Source organism: Photinus pyralis, unplaced genomic scaffold, assembly GCF_008802855.1.
Source record: "Photinus pyralis isolate 1611_PpyrPB1 unplaced genomic scaffold, Ppyr1.3 Ppyr1.4_LG4, whole genome shotgun sequence".
NCBI lineage: Eukaryota > Metazoa > Arthropoda > Insecta > Coleoptera > Lampyridae > Photinus > Photinus pyralis.
Window position 1 is genome coordinate 31,963,808 of NW_022170511.1, and position 24,335 is coordinate 31,988,142.

The window sequence follows — 24,335 nt, forward strand, 5'->3', positions numbered from 1 at the left end:
AAGAGAGACCGCGATTCGCGCTGTAAGAAACTTTTGGGCGCCCAAAGGCGACTACCCCTCGAAGCGCGCCGCGCAAAAGGTGGTTAATTTCGCCCCTAGGAAAAAAACTAAATTCCGCCACGCAGGAGTTGTGCGCGTTGACAAGATCTTCCCGACGACACCAATTTGAAAACAATCGGAGAAAAACTGTAGAAGAAGATAGATAAAAACTGAAAAATCTCCAGGTTAGTAAAATACGCTCGGGGATGGCGTCCAGATGTCGTCGACTCCAAATCTGGTAGCCCCATCCCTAACGTTCTTAATTACACGGCCCCGATAGTTACATGTACACTCCTTGTCTTTTTACAAGCGTTTTTCTACGGGCGCGCATTTACTGCCAGCCAGCCAGCCAGCCAGCCAAAGTGAGATTAAAAGCTACTTTTTACAAAAAAAACATTTTTGCAAAAATGCGCTAAAAAGTAGCTTTTAATCTCACTTTGGCTGGCTGGCTGGCTGGCTGGCAGGCAGCAAATGTGGGCGCGTAGAAGAACTCTTGTAGAAAGGCAACGGGTGTACGTGTATCTACAAGGCCGTGTAATTTGTCAGCCTTAGGGACATGGCTACATGATGTGGGGTTGGCGACATCTGGGCGTCATCCTCGAGCGTAGTTTACTAACGTGAAGGTTTTTCAGTATTTTCCTATCTTCTACTACAGTTTTCGTCCGATTCTTTTCAAATTGGTGTCGTCGGAAAGATGTTGTAAACACGCACAACTCCTGCGTGGCAGAATTTTGTCCTATGGGCGAAATTAACAACCTTTTGCAAGGCGCGCGCGCGTCTTCGAGAGGTAGTCCACTTCGGGCGCCTTTTACGTTCCGTTACGAATTTTGTCACGCGGTTAAACGTTTCGTAAATCTCGAATCGCTGTCTCTCTTTCTCGTGTCGCCAATAGAAGCTCGAGCAATGAGAAGTGCCCCAAAAATTAAGTACTATCTTGTGGAAGGTTTTTAGCGAAATCCACCAAAATGTGGGTGTGATATAAGTATGCATCGAAAAAGGAAATGTGGTCGCCTCCGACAAGATCTAACTGATGGTGGAGTTAAATCTTCAATCGCGAATTGTGGGTGAACGGGACGTCGGAAGTGGGTACCGTCAAAGGGAATGTGGTTGCCCCGAAACGATCTTCCTGATGGTGGAGTCAAATGTTCAAACGTGAATTGCGGGTGAACGGGACGTCGGAAGTGGGTACTGTCAAAGGGAATGTGGTAGCCCCCGACAAGATTTGACTGATGGTGGACAAAACTTTAAACGCGAATTGCGGGTGCACGGAGAGAGTGGGAAGCGGGTAGCGACAAAGTGAATGTAGTAGCCTTCGACAAGGTCTTTTATTGATGGTTGAGTTAAAAGTGGCTAATAGAATACTGATCTGCCACACAAAAATGCGCTGAAGTCTCTTCGATCTCACACGAGGACTTTGATAATTTTTTAAGTTTATTGAGTGAGCGTTGCTAGTTTTCTTTTTGCCGTTTCTCAGTGTCTCATAGTTGAATGAAAATGGTGAAAGAAACCCTCGGAAAACAAACGATACCTGAGGAACGTCTGGAGCTATTAGCGATAGTAACGAATTGTGAACTGGCTGTCTCAGCGAAGGAAGACAAGGCTGAGATGAAGACGACCACGAAGAAGAGACCTTTGTATTTGCTTCTCAGCCGCATACGGATGGGACAAGCGGAAACGAAACCCCTAAAACACCTATGAAAAAATTAAAAACAGACTGGATTTGGAGAGGAAAATTGTGATGATGCAAAGTTTTTTTCCTGAAACTACTTCAGAAGCAACTACTTTCGTCTCTAAAGCTGAATTTATAGTTCCGTACCGGCAACCCCGTACCGTAACGTTTGGAATTAAACCCTACTTGTTGCGCGTGAACATTTATAGTTCGCGTTAACGTTGCGTTAGAACGGTTACGGTACGTAGGAAATGCCCAAATCTTATTTCTTACGGTAAATCGTGCTAACGCGCTTTTCTTCGGTAGTACTCGGATAATTCAAACAGTTGAGTTTATCCTGACGTTCGTTTCGTTTATTTACAATAATTATTGACACTTTGTTGGTTTTTATTGTTTTGAAATGCACGTTACTCTTACTGACAGATGACATACAATGGCAGATCTCGTTTCGCACTAATGCGCAAGCTCATCTCTTACCACTACGTTAACTATAAATCGTATAATTTTCGTTAACGTAAGATTTTACGGTTCCGTTCTTACGTTCTTACGGCTACGGAATTATAAATCCGGCTTAAAAAGGGTGAAGAAAATGTCATTTTCATCTCTAGTGGGGAAAGTATGGTAGTATGGTAGATTTCTATAAAACACATGAAAATGTAACGAGTTGCTGTAAACGAGTTGCATTTCAACTCTAAATCAAGGTTTCATATAACCCAGAGAGATTGTCGAGACGTTTGATAAGATAATACGTAATTATCTAATAGTGTAAATATTAACTTTTTAGTCATCAAAACTTGAAGTGGAAGGATCATTCTCCGGTATCCTTTCAAAGTTTCGGTCTATTACCTATCTTTTCAAAAACCTAAAAAACATCCCAAATCTAAAGCACTTGCATCATGTGTATCGATGTATTCTTAACTTGTCGTAACATGTGAAACGATTTGATAGATGGCTCCACCTATTGATGGATTTTAACACGCAATTTCTCCACTCAGAAATGACAGCGGCTTTTTCTGAACTTCCGTTTCTTTTTTTTTGTTTTTTTTGTTTAGAGGGCATCAACTTCTCAGGTCATTAGCCCTTTTTACTGGTTCTTGTATCTACCTAAACGTTTTCAGGCTAGAATCGTTTTTCTATGTAAGATGTAAGCGGGTAAGTACCACCTTCTATATCTTATCTATATTTTACTAAAATATCCAGAGACTTTCAGGTACTTCACAGTGTTCCTCATTCCATCAGGATCCGTCAGGCACTTCTCCGTTCTTTGTTGAAGTTCGCACATTTGTCGCTGTATTACTTGTGCCGGACACTCACCTATTATATGCTGCACAGATGTTATATTGCCACAAAATTCACACACAGGTGGATTTTCTTTTTTTAGAAGGTAAGAATGTGTTAAAGCGGTATGTCCTATTCTTAGTCTATGGAGACAAACACTTTCCTGACGAGGCAGTTTTAATGCTGGAGAAACAGACGTGACGCTTTGTTTACATCGCCTAAGGTAGGTATTACAGTCATCCCATTGTCTTTGCCATAGTTCTTGCATACATCGTGCTATCATTCCTTTTTGTTCGATTGCCTTAACCTCTGATACATCAATTTCGTTCGATGCTGATGCCATCTTTGCCGCTTTATCTGCCTCCTCGTTTCCCTTAATTCCAATATGCGCAGGTACCCATAGAAAGTTCACAGCCACGTTTCGGTCTTCCAGTATTTTAACAACTTCCTGGCACATTTTGGTCAGAACATCTAGCGTGTCTCGATTACAAAGACTCATTAAGGAAGCCTGCGAGTCGCTGACTATAATAACTGATTTTATTTCGCAGTTCATTTCACAGTACCTGAGTGCCTGCCAGATAGCGTACTGCTCCGCAGTAAAAATAGAGACAGCAGGCGACAGGCACCAGTTGAACGGTACTTTATCCACAACCATACTACAACCAACACCTTTTTCTGTTTTTGATCCATCCGTGTATAAACCTTCGCTAAAGGAAACTCCGATAACACTTTATCCACTTTACTTTGAATTTCAGCCGATGCATCATTTTTCGTGCACTGAGTCGCAAGATCCATTCGGATAGAGGGTTTTTTGAGTAGCCACGGTGGTGTTTCTCGGATGATCAACGGGTATTTTTTCGTTACTCTTTTCGTTCAGCACGTAGACGTCGGTCGAAAGCTAATGGTGTGTTAATTCCCTTTAATTGAACTTTTATATAGAACTATATACAATATACGTACCTACTTCGAAATTTGGGTTGTTTCGATTTGCACTTATCTCCTTATTGAGGATTTGAATGGGAATTTTTCCATTTGTATGCGCCATTTTGCCATTTTCTACATTCATTTGAGACATCCGATACCTGACGTTATTTGTTTTAATTAGTCCTTCATCCGGGTACCTCCCGCTGAACAATACCGGTCCTGCTCGAGGATGCGTCACGTAATTATAATTTTGAATATTTGGGGGAATATTTTGTATTTGCGGGATACGCTATCCAATTTTGGGGTCATGTTTATTTTGAGCTACTAACATTTCGAACATGTAATAGGTACGTTAGATGAGGGGGCCCCTCATTTAGAAAATCTTGCAATTAAAAGTCATAAAAATACAATTGAAATGTAGGAGAGCAATTATTTCATGCAGCTTCCCATTGAATAGAAATCATTAGTCATATATCCACCTACACATCACACACCAGACAGACATTATTAACAGTCGTAAACGCCATCTGAAAGCCCCTAATTGGCCAGATTTGACGGTGTACATTGCACAAAATAAACGAGACAAATAAGAGAAGCAACTTTTGCAACTTTCTCTGTAAGTGAGAATAAACAAGGTGAGTAATAATGACTATTTATGTATTCCCAATCATATTTTTTATACTTTCCTTGTTGATTCATATTAAAATGATCATTTCCAATTCTATAAAACAGTGCAAACGCTAAATATCTTTATTCAATACAAAGCTGGACAGGAATGCGTGAAATATTTTTACAAAAAGCAGTTAGAATTTGCATGCACAAAACTCTCAGTTGCGTGTTGCATCAAAATAATTTCTGACGTCAATAAAGACTACCGTGCATCATACCGTAGTGCAATTTGTTGAGTTACCTCAGGGATCAGGTTTTTTAACAGGGGTTCAATTCCCTATCCGACCTTATTAACGAGCTCCTAGCGAATTTATAATTTTACGATGTCTGTCAGTCTGTCCGTTACCAAGATATCTCGATAACGAATGGACCGATTACGATGAAATTCTGTAGGTGGATTGTTTATCATGCACAGTGTCCTTTTTGCATCTCGCTTATTTATGTTTTTATGAATTGTAAACTTTTTTATTTATGAAGGTAATTAAATTAAATTTGATACATAATTAGTTCTGCAAAAAGGCGCCATTAGTGCTCCTGACCAATCACCTGACACCTACATTCTTATGGTTTTGGATTTACAAAGAAGTTGTTTTTTTTTAATCCGAAACATGTTTACTACTCAGGGCTGGATTTGCACTAGGCCGACAAATTAAAAATGCACACTTATAATTTCAGCTTAACAAAAGAAGAGTTGCAATTATTTATAATTATAATTTATGAATCTACAGGGTGTCCCATTTTTACAATCTAAATCAAGAACTAATTTTTTTAAATATAACACTGTGTATTTTTAGTTGTTGCGATATCACTTGTTAACCTCTACATTGAAACCCATTCACCTTTTGATTTTTTGTCAATGTTGGCATCTTATTAATTTTTTTCCGAATAATTCTCCATAATGATAATGATTGATTGATTGATTTATTTATTTATTTGTGCCATTTGGCGTAAAATATACATGAATTTGAATGTGTATATATAATATATAAAGATAGATAAAAATAGAAAGATCGCGTAAGAGTTAGAAATATGTAAAAAATTTATTAAGTAATTAATTAAGTAGTCTTTTGTGTTCTCTAATTTTTCGTTGAAACTCCGCGAAAAGGGGATGTGAAAACGTGAAAAGGATAATCATATGTCATATGAGATATTACTTCCGTTCGCCACCGCCCCCCTCCTTCCTCGCCTTCTGACGCAGAAGGACCCAACGTCATCCAAATATACAATACATTTAGAGACATTACAACAATTTCTGTTAGAATTATATTTATTCTGCCTTTGTTACAATTTAAGAATTTTAATAACTGTATGTATATTTTTAATCTGTTTTTAAGCTGACGAAAATATGTATTGTGTTTGTTTCTTGAACATGTTAAACATTTTTAAATTTAGTATTTGTGATATATTGTTTTTTGTTTTTTTTAAATTGAATCTAACAGAATGCTTTTTGTTAAATTATCTCAAAACATATTTTCTAATTTATGTATAAAAAATTATGTACATATTAGGTCTCTAAAGCAACAACGAATAAATGAATATGAAGGGAATTTGGCAACGTGAGGAGTTTGCAAGGCACAACTTTCCTAAAAAGTTGGTACACGTTTTGAAAGGAATTGCAAAGAACACAAAAACTTGCGAGAAACTTAAGCGGAAATGAAAGGAATTTGAGAACAAAATTGGAGAAGTAAACGTGAAAGTACGTAATTTGAAAACTTGAAAGGAACTTGAGATTTAAAATAAAATGAAGAGAAACCTGAAAGGAACACAAAAAAGTGAATTTGCGAACTCGCAAATAATTTGTGAAAAATGGATGACTTCACCTTGAAAGCAGAGTACCTGAGAACTAGTTATGCCTTTGCGGGTTCATTCAAATTCGACCAGGCTCATCCAGTCGTGATTAAAAGTTAAACCTTTATCTATTGTTGACCAAGCGTTGCTCTTTTACCCACCGAACATATAAAAAAAGCATTTGCTCTTATAGGAATAAATAATAATTTCAAAATTGAATCGAGATGCTTAATTTTCAAGATTGCCCATAAATCCTTCATGTCTCCTATAATCAATGTCGACTAATATGTCCATAATTACCGTTTTAATATTATTATAATAATTATGTTGTAATAATCTCTTCGGTATACAAAGTGAAAACTTGCAAATCACGAAAATCTATTACCGCGCCGCCGTTGCTTTGTGTTAATTAGCGTCTGAATTGGTGCATACTGCATTTAATGACTTGAACTACAAAGAATTACAGCTGTAAACACTGGAACATTAACCATATTAATTGCGAAAACATTCTGTACATACTGTAACAATAGACACTCATGATCTTTGCGGATTATCCTCTACTAAAAATTCCAATTTCGATTTCACCGTTTACTTCAATATTTCAGGTGAGAGAAAGTTAAAATTTGTTTTTTAACATTTAGCTACAGTTATTTTCCTGTACGTACAAGGAATGTAAGTACAGGATAGTGGATTATGTAACAGGAAATTATGTTGCGCTCTATATTCTTTCATTTTAAAATAACATGATTTCTTAATTTCAACCGTGCTCGTTATTTTATCATTAATGAATTCCTAATGCAAATTTATTTAGCACTATCTTATACTTCGTTGCGTTTTAGTGTTATCTAACACTGTTGGCACCAACCAGTTAACGTTTAACTATGGTCAAGGTGAAACGAAGCATACCTAGCTAACTGCATAGTTGCACAAGTTTTTCTGAACATACTCTTGACCTTATAAATTTAATTTATATCTCACATTTTGAATCATATTTAACAACAACAATATAAACAACATCATTTCTAATTTAAAATTTATACCCTAAACCATGCCCTAGGCCGAAGTCGTGGTGATCGTGTAGTACAACAGGTATCTTCTTTTCAACAACCACCGGGTAGGGTACCTTTACAGGGTACGGATCGTGAACCGTGACGGGATATGGCTTGGGTATAGTTACCGGATGGGGTACGGCAACGGGTACTTTTACTGGAACCTTAACGGTATAGGGTACTGGTTTTTTAACTACGACAGGATAAGGTTTCGTTATCGTAACAGGATAGGGTTTAGGTACAGGCACTTTGTACGGTTTGGGAATTTCAACCGGAACCTTAACGGGGTAGTGTACAGGGTACGGTTTTGTTACGGTGTGTGGTACGGGATATGGCACAGCATACGGAACCTTCTTGTAAACTGTATGGGTATGGATTGGTTCGTGGTGTCCATCAAAGTGTCCGCCGTCAAATGATCCGTGATAACCAAAATCGCCCCCGTGTTCACCAAACCCGTAGCCTAATCCCAAACCTCTTTTTACGGTTTTCTTCTCCTCCGCAGTGATTGTCGCAATTAACATGCATTTTAGCACCAGAACCTGAAACTGAAAAACTAAAGTTGCACTACAAACGTATTTATACTAACCAAAATATTCATATCTAAGCACTTGTGAACGTGATCTGATTAAATTGAGAAAATTGAATTGTATTTATAGTTCAATTTTACCATTCAGCTTTCTCTGTTAGTCCCCAAATATAACAAATGAGTGTTTGTATATAATTTGTTCTTGTACAATGGGTGCGTGTCTTCGCTTCCTGTTTTGCTTCCTAATGGCCCCATGTACTTTATCTATTTTATAATTGTAGTCAAAGTAACTCATGTACAACAACTTCCTAACTTACGCCGATTTCAATATGACAAATGATTACGACAGAGACTAATTTTCCTCGTTTTGAAATGATTTTTTTTCTTGCAGGCGTTAATTAGGCTAATTTTGTTTTAACCGCGGAAGACATTCATTCCACACTGAAAGTGAAGTAGAATAAGTTTAAATGTAAATTCAAGTTTGGTAAGCGATTGGTAAGGTGTGGAAATATGCAACCAAATTCTTGCAACATAAAAAAATCTTCTGTATCGAACTCTTTAACGTTTTTACAGGTGATTCGTTCCGCAGGAAAGGGGTAGTTGGTCTCTTTCAGCTTCATATTCCCATAATTTGGATAGGGCTTATTGCGCCGTGACTGCAACAAGCCCTACACTTGATTCAAAGTAAAGATACGAACTTGAACAAATTGTGCAAATAACCAAAAGACTAAGCTCTATTTTGAAGGCTTGAAAGCAACAACATATAAGCCTTTTCTTGCTATGCAAAAGCTAAAGGATGTTAATCGGTATTCAACTGGATGGTTTGTTGAATACACCGCATAGCAATGAAAGCCGCTGAGGATGTACCATATGTTATCATTTTCAGTTGGTAGACTCTTATAGGTTCTGTGATGTTTGGGCGGTAAACTATTCCTTGGAACAACTGATCCCTAGGGTGTATCAGGATTTGTCGGTACGTTTTTCTATGTATGCATTGACAACGAAATCGAAGAGCATTTTAACAAGTTCGTCTTGGATGCGAAGACCAGGACGCTTATGTCCTGGTCTTGGCTGAAACATTAGAAACGGCACAAATCTTTTTCACTTCTGATGCACAGACTTTAACTACTGAATGATGATACTTTTGCATGAAGTCGTGATATTGCTTTTTCAATTCGGGATTCTTGATGAAATTACGTTCAGTCGACAACCAGCTTGTTTCGGATCTTTTCCTTGAACCCCCCAATTTGGCAGTTTACTACGAATTTGCCATTTTCTAATTTGTAGGTTTCAGAAAAGTGACGTTCAACAAATCCGTCTTCCTCTGAACCATGTGTGACGCTTACCACTGGCTTTGATAGCGGCATGTGAACGGTATTGGAATCGGTAAAGGTCCCCCTACGATCCAGCCTAAAGAAGTATCAAAAAGCTTAGGTTTGTCTGAACCAAGATTGAGATGAATGTCCCTGCAGATAGAAGAACGTCAATTGCTCCAGGTTGTTTAAAGTTCGGATCGGTTAAGGTAATAGTGGTTGGTATATTCCAGTCTTTGATCTTGATGTGAGTATTTGGAAGCTGTTCGGTGATGTTTTCTAGTATAATGAATCTGTGGTCCTCGAGAATTTAGAGATTCGAGATCTGGTCTTAGCATTTACCATGTGATAAACGCGACTCTCATTTTTTCCAACACCAACGAAGACATTGCCGCATTCTTGAGCTCGAAGACCAAGTATCTTAAGGAATGCTTCGATCATGGCGTGCTGCTGACCCCGAGATGTTACGACGTGTTGATCGTGTTCGCTGATGGATTGTTGGCTCCTTCGTTGGAGTTATAATTTGACAAAGTTATGGTTCACGTTTGTGAATAAAATCTGAGCCAAATTAGTCGTCCCACATTTCTTTTAATTCTTCTTTCCAAAAATTGAGAAAAACATGGAACTTTAAATTTCCGTCAAAAAAGTGGAGCGTCTATTCTATTCTATTGTCAGGGAAACCCGACCGGGCAGCACTTAGGCACACCAGAGGCCTATTGTTCCTCTCAATGAAGGATAGGGACCCTGTTTAGCCTTAAGTTGCTTCACCCTCCCCGGTTCCAGATAACTGTCTTCAAGGAGTTGATATCTGTCCGGGAATATCCCGTCCGATCCTGCACTCTTAAATGGGCTGAATGTGTTGACCGCCCATTTCAGAGATCCCTCGGTAACCACCCGGGAAGCTACTTTCCAGTCGATCGGCCTTACACCGAACCGGGTAGCTCCCTTTGGCGGTAAACATTATATCTGCCGCATGGAAGCCTCAGTGTCCCCACTTTTTGGCCCGGGTCCTTCAACAGGATCTTACGAAGTTTTTGAACTTTAGGAAGACCCTCCACGTTACCACAGAAGGTCCTCCATGATCCTCGTTTAGACCTCCGAATATGGTCCTTATACCTGCGCCGGGAGTTTTTGAGATCTTCCCAGTCCGCAGGTAACTTAGTTCGCATGGCGCTATTAAAGAGCCTGCGAACCTCCTTACGAGCCTTTTCAAGGTCTGAGTTCCACCAAGGTGTTCTCTTCATTCCTCGAAAGTTACGCAGTTTACAGCTATCCTCATAGGACGCTGTTATGGCGTCGCTTACTAATGCGGCCGCCTCTTCCACTTTCCCTGCTTTCCGACAGAGCAAAGGTGATCTATCCAAAAAGAAAAGAAGTGCCTGTGATCCGAAAGCGACGGTTCATCAGACACTCTCCAATTCGTGATCATGTGAGCTATTGAAATGGAGCCCAGGAGCGTGCACCTGAAAGTTCTGTCGCTGGAGTGCCTGAAAGGACGTCTCATCGACACGAAATGCGGAAGAACGTCCTCCATAGACTCGTCCTGAAACCAGGATTTTGCCTCTGGAGGCGCTTTAAAATGGTGGCCGTGTCATCCGGGAGTTTGTACAACACAGCCATCACCTTGGTTACCCTATCCCAAGGCCTAATAAGAGGGACGGTCCTCTCCAACTAGTCCAAGGTACACTGGCCATCGCATTCGGCCACGATGGCATCCTGTGGATTCCAGCGGAACCCTACCAGCCGAGGAAAGGGCACCCCCTCCATCTGGTCTACAACTGCATTCAATGCAGCTATAATGCACCTCGCCTGAGCCTCAGAGATGTCCACCTCCGAGTATGATACCGGAACGACGGCCACCTTGAGCCCTGCCGCAGCGACTTTTGAGGTATGTTGGTCCCCTCTGACGAGGAGCCCAAAAAGGTTTTGTGTGAAGGTTCCATACAATTCCCACGAGTAGTGCGGAAATTCCGTCTCATCTGGGCAGAGCCGCTTGCCCAGGGCTTGGCTGCCAGCCCCTTCCCAAAGGAAAGGAGCCACCACTCGGAGGTCGCCCGGTATCCGAGAGGCACCGTTATCGACACTGCACCCCAGTGCCACGCAGTCCTCGGCATGGTCGCTAACACCTTGACTTGGGAGGTTGGTCCACGGCGACGACCTTCGTCGCTCCCAGTCTGGGTTTTAGCCCCGACGATCCACTTATAATCGTCACTACCCACACCGAATCGCGAGTCACGTACGATCATTCAGGTGTCTGTATGAGCTTTCCCCTATCCGCTACCCGGGGACGCACCCGATGAGTGTCTAACGACATGGGAAGTGGAGGGTCACTTTTGACCCCAATGCAATACCTCCCTTATAACGTGCGGGTGGTAAAACGCCCAAATATTGAAATTACAATTTTTATGACAACTGCTCATTAAAATCCCCCATTTTTATTTCTTCTATTTCGTCTCGAGCTCTTATTACATTCTTCCCAAGTTCCTCTCAATTTATTTTCTTTCTTAAGTTCTTTTCAAATTGCTCTGCAGCTTTTTTCTCTAAAATTGTCTCCATGTTCGTTCGTTTCTTTTTTCTAAATCCTTTTAAACTTGGTTCGTTTGTTGTTCCCTGAATGTTATCTTCTACCCCATGTGTCAGGTACTCAAATTCCCTTCATATTATCATTAAACTTTGCTCAATATAGTCACGCGTCTCTAAATAAGTTGCAAATAAAAAGAGATGTTGTTAATAGTATACTTTACAAAAATAAATCGCAAATCGCTGTAAAGACAAACTCCTACCGTACAACAGAATCTAAGCATCACAGAACATATGTGAAAAAATACAAAGAAAACGGTTGATGTGCTTCTAATGATGACCGTATCCGCTTGAAGAGTAGTCGTGGTTGACAAAATTGCTGTGTCCACCTCCAAATGTCCCAGAAGCACCGTGATCAGTCCCCGCGTTAATGACATATGGTACGGGTTTCTTAATGATTACTGGAGTATGAATATGAACGGGAAATGATTTAGGAACATGAACCGGGTATGGTTGTGGAATTGGAACTTTTACTGGTACCGGAAATGGAATTTTGACTGGGACGCTTACTGGAACTGGGATGTTTTTAACAACTTCGTATGGAATTGGTTTATCTACGTGCACGGGGTAAGGTTTAGGAACATGAACTGTGTATGGTTTATCGACCTTAACAGGCACGGGAAAGTTCACGGTGTATGGAACCCTATTTTCGACCGGAACTGGAACGGGATGAGGCACCGGATACGGTACTTGTCTTGATAAAGTAATGTGGCTCACAACAGTGTTGCCATCCTGTCCGCCAAATCCACCTCCACCTCCACCTTGCACATCAAAACCTCCTCCGTGGCCGTAGGAGCTACCACCGCCGAAATCACCCAAGCCGCGTTTGTGCACCCCCTTGGATTCCGCGACCTCTTCTGCGAAGACTGTCGCAATCATAAGAGTAGCCAAACACTGCAAAAAAGATATCAGCTACATTTTAAACGGTTTTGCGTACCTACCAAAAACTTCATAGCGGCTGTTTGAAGAGACAGATGAAACTGTACCTTCGCTTACAACAACTTTGATTTATATACCAAAATGTTTCAATTTAATAACGACATTGTATGCAATTGAACTTTCCCTGCATTCTGACTATTCATTAAATTTCCAAAAAGTATATTTACATAATAATAACTAAATAACAAGTCTATTAATAATGTACGTTTTGTTGTACAATTCGATAAGCACGAATTGCTGTGCACTTATTTATGTTCGTGTAGCGGTATGTAATAAATTATAAAATTTCAAGTTCTTTAGGTATTTCCTAAACCAGAACATATTTCATTTACAGTCTGCAGAAACGTGTGAGGGTTATGAATCATCTTGGATCTTATTGATCTCATCTATCTTAATCCAAACAGAAAAATTATTAATAATTAAGGGATCATTGAGTTTTTGTACTTTTTTTGGTAATAAATTTTAAAATAATATCGTTTATTTTCAACACATATATAACCTGGAAACGATTGAATTGAGGTTACATTATGTTTCTTACAAATGTTGCTTAAAATTAGGAGAATTGAAATATCCAATAATATACAGGGTGTTTATTAAAAATGCAATTTTGGTGCGCCACGTCTCTATAACCAATCCTTTATAAATAAAATTATTACTACGTAGTAGATAATGAAGAACCCCCAAACTTTTTTTATGTATTGTATATTTTCCTCGATACTCCACCGTTTCCAGCCTTATCAGCGACCCTGTATAAAGAGGTACTGGAAAGTTGTGGAAAGCTGAAAGTTTTGAGAAGGGTCTCAAACTCTGAAACAAGTTTAAAAAGACATTATGCGAACATAAATGACGAGAGCGTATTTTCCTCCTAATAACATTAATGCTAGGACCAGGAAAAAATACCTGTAGTGTTTACATATAAAGTTTCATTTAAATATCTTCATAAATAAAAGTTACCATTGCACATGCGTTAAACTAAATTTTTGACACTGCGCATGCGCAAAACCAAAAAATATGGGTATACACGGAATCCTTGGACCAAGCCCTTTCAAATGAGTCCTATATCGCCAAATCGGTTCAGTGGTTTAGAAGGAGTGCTTGTGATGGACGGACGGACGTCAAAGTGCAGCCAATAGCGATTTTTCACTTTGAGGAAAATACGCTAAAAAAAGATACCAAGTACCCGTGAGAAACCTCCAAAACGCCATGGAAAAGGCCAAAGGTTCTGATGCCTGATAAAAACCCTTTCAACGCGTTTCAGGTACAATAGGAAAACTACTAAAGCCAGTCTCTCCAAAATTAATAGACGGTCAACTGGTCATAGATCGACCGAAAAATGAATGTTTCTCAACAGAGGTGAGAAAAATTACGCTACCTTGATTATATTAACACGTACAGTGTAGATGGAAGTTACGCATAGAAATACATTATTTTGAAGCTTTGCAGTATTCTTCATAATTAAAGAAAACGCCCTCGTACTAGTTTACAATAGCGGAAGACTCTACTGCACGGTTATAACTAGATCTTTAAGCGAAAGTTAAAAATTGATTGGATAATGGAATTCTTATACAGTAACAATGAATTTTCCTAGTGTTCTGTAAGAACAGAAGCGACTGACTGTATATTCTGTAATAAAGTAATTTTTATACCTTCAGCCATGGAAGGAGCGTCTTAAATTTGGTTCCTGTGAAATCTATAGTTCAATACATAGTTATGTGTCGTCCATTACGTCCTTTGACCTCTGTTAAAAAACGCAACTTCTGTTTCATAAGAACACTGTTAAAGGATCAGGATAAACAAACGTGCAACGGCGGTGAATATAGCTGAAAATTGGTAGGTTGTGAGTAGGCCAAAGAACACACCCTACCAATTTTCAGCTAATAATAATAATAATAATAATATTTATTCGTCATGCTATACCATCTGGTTTACGACATGTCCCCTTCTACATACAAACATAATATAAAATACACAATAAAATTACTGATGGAACAAACAATATCCCACCAAAGGCCGAAAAAACTGCTCGTACTACTATCTTTAATTAATTAACCTAAGTTCACAAAAATCACGTTTCAACTAAATTCAAATTGTTTATATCGTCAGTTTCTTGTGTAGCTTCTACTTACCGTGGTATTTAAAGGTGATATTTAATTGCTAAGAACAAACATGAAACGATACGTATACAGTAGCATGCATTGTGAGGGGGGTATAAAGAAACATGTAACATACGGTACTAAACAATTTATTTATATACAACAAAAATGTTTTCATATAATACAATGAAATGGTAATAATAATGACAACTATATGAGATGAAACAGAATCACAGTCTACCAGCCATGGCCACCAAGTGCTGCACCATGTCCTCCAAAATCATGACCACCAAAACCACCAGCGCCGAGACTAATTCCATGGCCTAAACCTCCTAATCCAATGCCGGCATCTAATCCATGATCGGCTTTAATGAGGACTGGGTATGGCTTCTTGATAATAACAGGTTCATGAACTGCTACGGGCACTGGCTTGTGTACCGCCACTGGGTATGGCTTGGGGATCGGCACAGCGACTGGATGAGGTACTGGAACCTTAACTGGTACTTTGACTGGATACGGAACAGGTTTCTCTACTGGATAAGGAACAGGTTTCTCGATTGGTACTGGGTATGGTTTGGGTACGTGTACTGGGTACGGTTTGTCGACGGGTACAGCTACAGGGTGAGGTACTGGAACCGGAATATGTTTATGTACGGTAACTGGGTACGGTTGTGGTACTGGAATTCCGATTTGCTTGGTAACGGTGATGTGGTTGCTGACATGCTGTCCAAGTGGAATTCCACCTGATAATCCTCCACCCAATCCACCTCCAAATCCACCGCCAAGACCGTATCCACCTCCTAATCCACCGCCAAGACCGTGTCCACCTCCTAATCCACCGCCAAGACCGTGTCCACTCAAACCATGTCCGCCACCAAGGAGAATTCCACCCCCTAATCCATGTCCACCGTCAAGCGACAATCCACCATGTCCACCTAAGGCAAGGCCTTCACCAAAGACACCACGCTTTGTGGTCTTCTTCTCTGCCGTTTCCTTGGTATGACAAGCGGAAAGTGCGAGGGTGAGGATTAATATCTGTAACGTAAAATATTTAAATCACATTTTTAAAATTCACCCTTATTTATTTTACGAACCGATGTCTTCATCATGCCTTTCTTAAACTTGTTAGCAGAAGACTGATACCTTGCTAAAATCTCATGCTACTTTTATAGTAAGTGGAATCATATAGTGCTGATACGGAGGGGCGGATGCTTCTTGTGCCTACCAGAGCACCTTTCTATACCGATAACCACCCAAAAGATGAATGCACTACTTTCAGATTATGCAAGCGTTAAGACATATGCCCGGAAGAATGGTGACACGATACTATAACATACATTAATTAGTGAATGAGCGAGTAGCTCGCCTTTGTTTAGGTTGCTTAATTAAATTCGCCATCCTCGATTAAAAATATCTCACTAAATTCTTATGATGCTGATTCGAATCATGTCCCAGTTTACAAATTCTTTGCAAATTATGGCAATTCAATTGTGAATCTTATGCAACATGTTATTCAGAGTGATATTGACATACTTATGTAACGCATAAATGGATGCATTTCATGTACGAAGGTAGCTTGCACTAATTATCGCCTTGCGTATTGTAAACGAACGAAATGTTTCTTAAAAGTCGATACCTAATCAACTTTAGTGGATAGGTTTCTGCCGCAATCGTGCGTTGCACATTAACTGAAGGAAGAGAAGATAAGTTTGGATGAAAACCAGACCAAGTTTTGCATTTTTAATAAATTAGGATTTAAAATAATAATAGTTCCGGAATAATTGCGTAATACATTATGCGAATAGCTACATATTATGCAGCATTATAAATAAAAGTGAGGGTTCACAGTAGCGTTGTAAACAAGGAACTGTTTGTGAAAAGATGTAGCTAATTACCGCAAGAACTTATACACCTTTTAGGTTTCAGTACAATTTTCAGTATAAGGCACGTACTTCCATGTCTTATTCAAGTGATAAAATTTACGCAAATTTTGATGTATCCCCTTCGAAGCAATTGGAGTGGAACAACCTTCACTTCTACGGATCGGATAAATTACGAAATGGCAACCAACGAAAAACCGCACGTAATTTTCGATTGTCGTAGGTTACAAAGAAAGGAAAATATCATATTTTGATGCGTATTGGTAACTGCAATCGAGATGGTAATACAAGCCAATGTTTTAGAGAATATCAAGCGTTGTTCTTTTGGAGAAAGTACAATTATCCTCCCTGGGTTAATGCAATTAATAATAACCTACGTTGGAATTGTGTTAAGATAAAACTGTTACCGTTGCAGTAACTAATGAAAGTAATTTCACTATACTTATATATGTGAAGTGAATAGTAGAAAAACACTTCCGATGTAGAAATTAAACAGATCTGTAGGTAACCTTATTAATTTATTCTTCAGGGCGCCCAGTAATTGGCATCTATCATATGTGTAGTGTTTTAAAGTCGAAGTGAAATCTTCGCTCCTTGTCACAGGGTGCAAAGCAAATTTTTTTCTTTTTTACTCAAACAGGACTTTTTGTATATAATAGTTTTATTATATAAACAAATTTTTAACGGATACAAAACATGTTTTAATTAAATACACTCGATTAAAACGGAAACAAACATATAATTGAATGTTAAATTGGATGCGAAGGATTTTTCGTAAGGGGTATTTTTAAGTTCTGCCCCCAAAAATGCGCAATGTTCAGATAGGTAGTTTAATAGAAATCGTTACGTTACATCTTTAGTGAAGTGTTTCGCACGTCGGGACATTCCTAATTAGGCGGTATTTCTGCGTGTGTGTCTTTGCGCTTTTTTTAATCAATCTTTCCTTATTTGTCTGTATAGCATAAGTATATTTTGACACTATACTGGACTATAATGGAGAAATCTAATAAGAATAATACACAATTACGAGGAGACTAAAATAAATAAAAGCTAGACAAACAATGCAGCTAAAATGGAATAATATTAATTACAAACGGTTTATTAAATTTTAGAAAAAAGAATTAGGTAAAGTAGAGTAGTAAAGATAATTAATGCACAAGTACAATAGTTTAATATTGAAACTCCGTTATAAGAAACACGTAAAAGTAAATGACACGAAAGTAGTAAACAAAGAACTAAATAAATAAATATTAATGTTATTGAATACTTGACCAGGGCGTATGTAAGTATATGAATGATTTAATAGTGCTCTTTCTTAAAAAATTATAAAGTTTGATCAAATCAGGGACGATGTCACCCCTCAACTGTTATTTTTAGCGCTTCTTTTAAGAATAAAAAAAATTCACCCCCATTCATTATTTTCCGAGATGCTCTTGTCGGAAGGGTACTTACTTACAAAGGGAGATCGGGACGTTTGGATGAAATGTATCCATTGGCGATGTCAAAATAAATCGTGTGGACGAGACATATACGCTAACAAACCGGACAACAACTACAACAACGACAACTCTGATGAAAAGAATACTTTACCTACCCATATATGGGTGCAGAAATGTACACTCAATCCGCTCAAGAGCGTTCTAAACTCATATCCAAGGAATCCATCAACAGAATTTACCAATGGACTGAAGGAAGCATGGCGTCGCTGACAAGTTTCTAGGTATTTCTTTTTCTTTTCAACTTCTGCACGTTTTATCACCGATTCAAAGGAGAAGAATCCATACGATGGGGCATTTGTGTCAACAACTGCCCCATCGTATGTGTGGCTCCCATGTACTACGATAATCCTAGATCAGCACGTAAAGCAGACTCGGGGTGTTATCATTATTGTTATCTTGAGTTAATGGTTCTCGTAAACAGTTTCCCCAAGTTAATTCTATAAGGTTTCCTATAGAATCTCTAATTTGATTGTTTGATTCTTATTATTAAACAGAGGAATGCAAGATAACCATGTAGCGGTATTCATCTTTTTAACAGTTGCTCTTGAGATCATACATCAACGTCGGTAGATGTTCTAGAATTTTCATGAGTAGAAATCTTTTCATGGTCAATTCTTCGAGAATGGTGTATGTAGCTTCATGTGTGTTTAAATTAAAACCAAAACGTGTAGATAATGATTCTAAAAGTATCCTGCATCCGGATAGGGACGTTTCATTAGCAAAATGAGAGGAGCATCAGCTACAGGATTAGTTCTACTAAGTCCTCCATTTTGTATTGGTAGATATAAAAAATTAGATTCATCTTTACTCACTTCATCTCCAAAAAGGGATGGAAAAAAGATTTTTGGATTGCCAAATTTAAGGGGTCAAATAGCATATCAATTTCAGATTTTATTCGTTGTATAAATTTCCATTCGGCCTGCATTGACTTAGTAATGACACAATGGACAATTTAACACGTTCGGCCCAATGACCAACTTTCGTTTGAATAAATTTCGTTTTTACAGATAAAGTATGTACCTATATATGCTCCTAAGATTCTCATACCATCAACTATCTTAATGTCAGAGTCTTTGAATTCCTCTTGGGCCATTGTGTAATCATCAGGATGGACGACTAGGGAAGTCTTTTGTGTCTGAGGAAAATATCCATATTTTGGTCCATAAATCTTTAAAGCATCCCAGTTGTCCTTGGCAAGAGGAATCATCAGCGTACCAAATCTAAGCTGCGTTTGATTTTTCTTTCAAGTATTGGATAAGGCATTAGTAGCAAGGCCATAAACACGCATCGACAGAGTCCCTTGTTCCTCACCTTCCTTACTATAAATTTGGTTTTTACAACCAGGAATTACTCATTCAGACTCACTTTTGTGTGTATTCTACAGTGATTTTCATGTAGAAGTAGACATAGGGATTTCCTATAGGAATTTCCTATGTCTACTTTTACATGATAAAAAGTCTGAAAGACGCCAAATTTTATGCAACCAAAATAACTTCTTGAAACAAATAAAGATCTGATCATGTTAATTATTAATTTGAATATGATTGCTTTAGCTTCACAGAAAATAAATCTGCTAAGTTCCTTTAACTGTTATCGGCACCAATTGAAAATATCAACTTTTTCTTTAGTTGGATATATCGCACACGAACTGAAATTAGAATAGGGAAGTCAAAGCCATAATATTCAAACTAATTAATATGACAGGCAGTCCTCATTTGTTGTAGGTAGTTACTTTGGTTGAATAAAATTAGGCGTCTTTCAAGAAACTTTTTATCATGTAAAAGTAGACATAGGAAATTCCCATAAGAAATCCCTATGTCTACTTCTACATGAATCTTGCAGAGCGGGTCCATTTCAATCTGGCCCACCAAAGAGCATGCTTACGATTTATTTTGTTAAATGCAGTATCTATTGTTCCATTGCACCTCGTTTTACGGTCCTTCAGATATCATTCAATAACAATATAGTTTCGACGTTTAGGTGATACCCTGCACTTCTTTTAAGAATCGAATTCCCCTACCCTTCACCGATCCCCGCCGTGCGTCTGCCTCGACACTTGTGCCAGCGTTTATTTGTTTTAACTCAATATTTCTAAGTTTTCTAATAAATTCCTTTTAGATTTTACCTTTCTTAGTGATGGGAAAACTCAAGGATAGGGAAGAGAAAGTTTCTAGGAAACACCTACTGCACAGGTTAGAAAAACTGGAGAAGGATTTGCAAGGCGAAAAGATATGTCGATGGGTTGAGGGTTACCGTTCGCTTATCCGTCGATCAAGGTCTTTTTCTTCAATTCGGGATAGCCGAAGTCGAAGCACCTCGGTATCTAATGAATTGGGGTTAAGTGATAGGGAATATTCCATTCTGCATTATTTGCAGTAAGTACTGGTTTATTATTGATGGTATCGCATTGTTATTTAAAGGATTTTGATCTTATGATGTTGTTATTTCAGTTTGTGAATGCATTCTACGAGTATGAATTTGTCATAGAGTTTGGGCTACTATCATGAACAAATGTCCCAATTAATTTTCAACAAATCAAGCTCTCATAAGAATAAGATCGCACACGATGCAAACACTGCTCCGAAAGGGGTGAAATTGCGCGCCAGTAGGAAATAAGTTACTGCAAAGATTAGTTGCCCGACCGACCATGGACTTTTGAAGTATTGTAATTGTAACAACTAAATTAGACCAGTTAACCACACGCAGTAGCAGTTCAAATTTAAACGAATCAATGTAAAATGTATTGTAGTTGTGGTGTACAAAATAACAAAGAAAGGAGTGGTGAGACAGGCTGTACAGAACAGAGACATAGATATAAAAAAAAATAATGGAGAAAAAAAGAGGGCAAATACAGGTGAAAGAGGATAAAAAGAAAACTGGATACGGAAAGGTAAGGTCGAAAAAAGATCTGGATGCACAAATACAACAACAGAGGGTGAAGATAGAGAGCGCACGCGGAAGTAAAGAAATATGGGAGAGCAGTTACTCAAATATTCGAGGGAAGGAAGAAACAAGTTGAAAAGTACTCGATGCGTCGGAATACTTAAGCGCGTCTTTGTGCGACACGTGAAATCTGCATAAACCCGAAAATTCTACAATGATTCCTCCGACATTTCAGCCAACCGGTCGACCGAACAGCCAAAGTGTGAATTTTAGTTTTCAGTTATAAGTAAACAATGTTGCCAAGCTGCCATGTAATAAAAGTTGATTGAGTAATTTATGCTAGAACAATTCCTCTATACAGGGTGGTATATCTTATCAAATTTCCAAGCTAATATTAAGTTATTTTACATTTCCATATAAGACGCCCTACATTCTCCTCTTTCTCTCAAGGTAGTCTGAATTTTCTTTCTTCTCTCTGTCTACTCGTTTCCACATTTGAACATCGTATTTATTACATTATTCCGACATTCCCTTAGATATTTCAACCGACACTCCGTTATCAGGTCCTGTCAATTCCAGATTTTCTGCAGTTCTGTTTAGACAATTTCCACAAAAATTTAAAAAAATGCACTATTGGGGCCATTATGTCCACCCATCTGTCTATCCGTTCGTCCGTCTCTACGGCTGTGTCGTTTCTAGATTTTACCATAAGATCTTGTTCTACTTTTTTCTGCGTTTATTATCAAAGTCCTCGTGTGAAATCGAAGGGACTTCAGCGAATTTTTGTGTGGCAGATCAGTGTTTTATTAGCCAGTTTTGACTCAAGACAGTCACATGACGCACAGACGTGCGTGCAGGTGAGGTTCGCGAACACTTGTCTGATACGTCTTCGGGGTAAGACAGACTTGTTTCCGTTGACAAACATTTTCGCGCTTACCCCATGTGGCGCCTTCGAATCCCGAACACATTTCACACAAGAGTCCGCGAACTTCACCTGCACGCGTCTGACTCGTTATTCATGTCTGGCTGAGGTGGCTCCCATACTATTTTTAGCGCATTTCCACAAAAATAAAAAATAAATGCGCTATTGTGGCCACTTTGTCCGTCCGTCCGCTCGTTTTGCCACGCTACTAGTTGTTTATCTTAAGAGCTATTGTTCTACTTTTTCCGCTATTTGGTTCGTTATGGTGTCGAGTCTTGTACCAAGGAAGGAATTTTTTCTGTACCGCTTACAAAAAAAGTTATTGTAAAAAAAACAAAAAACCGTTTTACATGTTCCATAATTTTACACTTTTGCCGTTTATTAACGATCCTAGAGATCGTTTATAATTTTGCATTGCTATCTGTCGCCTGCCGGTTGGTCTGTCCGTCTGTTCCTTTGTCTGTCTGTCCATCTATCTGTCCGTGTGAACGATAACTTTGTTTAGAAATGTTCGATCGCGTTTACATCTCCGTTAGTTATGAACTGAATTGCATGAAATTCAATATGGGCATAGATTTAGCCATATAATACGCAATGCCAAAAGTTGAATCGAATCGATTCAAAATTCACAGTGCCCTTTTCACATCTCGCCCATTTATAAGCCGAATTGCAAACTTTTTTACTTATAAAAGTATTTGAATGAAATTTGATACATAGGCACTTGGAATAAAGGAAAATCAAACGCCAATTTCAAAATTTGGTTTTGCGCATGAGCAGTGCCAACTTTTTTATTTATGGAAGAATTTAAACGAAATTTGATACATAAGCACTTCGAATAAAGGAAAATCAAACGCCAATTTCAAAATTTGGTTTTGCGCATGCGCAGTGCCAAATTTTTTATTTATGGAAGAATTTAAACGAAATTTGATACATAAGCACTTCGAATAAAGGAAAATCAAACGCCAATTTCAAAATTTGGTTTTGCGCATGCGATAACATACCCAAAAGTCAAACTTTTCGTGTTCACTCTGTATGTCAAAAACAAACGTAGATAGCTACGAGGGGGAGTACTTATATTTCTCAATTCTCAATGAAAAAACAAAATTTAATGAGTGAAATCGATTTTATTGTTCATATTCTCCTTTATATCTTTAATACATTTTCTTATTCATTCAAACCAATATTGGCATATCACTTTTTCCATTCAGAACATGACGTGTTTTGAACGACTCTACAGTGTCGAAAATCGTTCACCACACATTTTCTTTTTAACATGAGGGAACAAAAAGAAGTCATTAGGAGATAAATCAAGTGAATACGGTACGGACAATGGTTCATTAATTCGATGTTTTTTCCTCTCAGATATTCAATTGTTCTATAGCTGCAGTGTGAGAACTCGCATTTTCATGATGAAGAATGATTCGTCGATGACGATTGTTTCTGTTTATTTCAGCAATGCTTATGTCAAACAAATTGTTCAGCATTGACTGTTTTACGATTTTTAAGAGCTACCTACAGCTTTCCAAAGAAAGATCAAAGATGCAACCATTTTCTTTGAAAATCTTCTACTTCGAACAACTTTTGTTGGTTTTGATTAATCTTGGAAGGCCCATACAGTCGATTGCTGCAGTTTAGTTTCGGGTTCGGGCTCATATGTGTAAATTCATGTTTCACCGCCTGTTACAAAATCATGTCTTGATGTTCCTCCGTTGAATTTGTTCAACATTTCACATTTTTGGGCTTCGATTAAGTTATGTGGTAACCAACGACTGCAAAGCTTCCTGACTCGCAAATGTTCAACGCAAAACTGAATGTACGCGGGTCCTTGATATGTCAGCAAATGCCTCAATTTCATCATATGTCACATGCCGGTCTGTCATAATCACCTCACGCACATCATCGATGTTTTCTGGAACAACTCAGCAGTTGATAGATGACCTTCGCGAAGTTCATCACTGACACAAACACGCCCTCGCTTGAATTCGGCAAACCAGTTCAATACTTCTAATGGATAGTGATGTATCACCTCACCATAAGTTGAACGAAGTGATTGGAAACACTGTTTCTCAGTAAAACCATGCCTTAATACACCTATCTGTGTGCGTGCATGCGGCATGATTCTTGTAAACAAGGTAGAGCCGAAATATTCCGACCGATTTGGTTGAAATTTGAAACAGATGTTCCCTTAAATGGTCTCGAGAACGGAGGCGATTAGAAAATGACAAATGCCTTTTTGGTAAAAACTATACATACAACCGCATACAACTTTGTAAGGAGCAGACCG

At 38.6% G+C, this 24,335-nt stretch overlaps 3 protein-coding genes across 3 annotated transcripts; all 3 read right to left on the reverse strand.

Moving 5' to 3' along the window:
• Positions 1–7,394: 7,394 nt before the first annotated feature.
• On the reverse strand, positions 7,395–8,014 carry LOC116169086 (zinc finger protein 512B-like). Its single transcript, XM_031485114.1, has 2 exons — positions 8,003–8,014; positions 7,395–7,955 (listed from the first exon to the last, which is right to left on the reverse strand). Exons 1-2 carry the CDS (start codon positions 8,012–8,014, stop codon positions 7,395–7,397), a joined length of 573 nt encoding a protein of 190 aa, XP_031340974.1.
• Positions 8,015–12,093: 4,079 nt separating this feature from the next.
• Positions 12,094–12,844, reverse strand: LOC116169957 (anther-specific proline-rich protein APG-like). The gene is made up of 2 exons (XM_031486169.1): positions 12,777–12,844; positions 12,094–12,729 (listed from the first exon to the last, which is right to left on the reverse strand). The coding sequence occupies exons 1-2, from the start codon at positions 12,786–12,788 to the stop codon at positions 12,106–12,108; spliced, it is 636 nt and encodes a 211-aa protein (XP_031342029.1). The 5' UTR covers positions 12,789–12,844; the 3' UTR covers positions 12,094–12,105.
• Positions 12,845–15,014: 2,170 nt separating this feature from the next.
• LOC116169956 (keratinocyte proline-rich protein-like) lies at positions 15,015–16,019 on the reverse strand. Its single transcript, XM_031486168.1, has 2 exons — positions 15,962–16,019; positions 15,015–15,902 (listed from the first exon to the last, which is right to left on the reverse strand). The coding sequence occupies exons 1-2, from the start codon at positions 15,974–15,976 to the stop codon at positions 15,105–15,107; spliced, it is 813 nt and encodes a 270-aa protein (XP_031342028.1). The 5' UTR covers positions 15,977–16,019; the 3' UTR covers positions 15,015–15,104.
• Between the last annotated feature and the right edge of the window lie 8,316 nt (positions 16,020–24,335).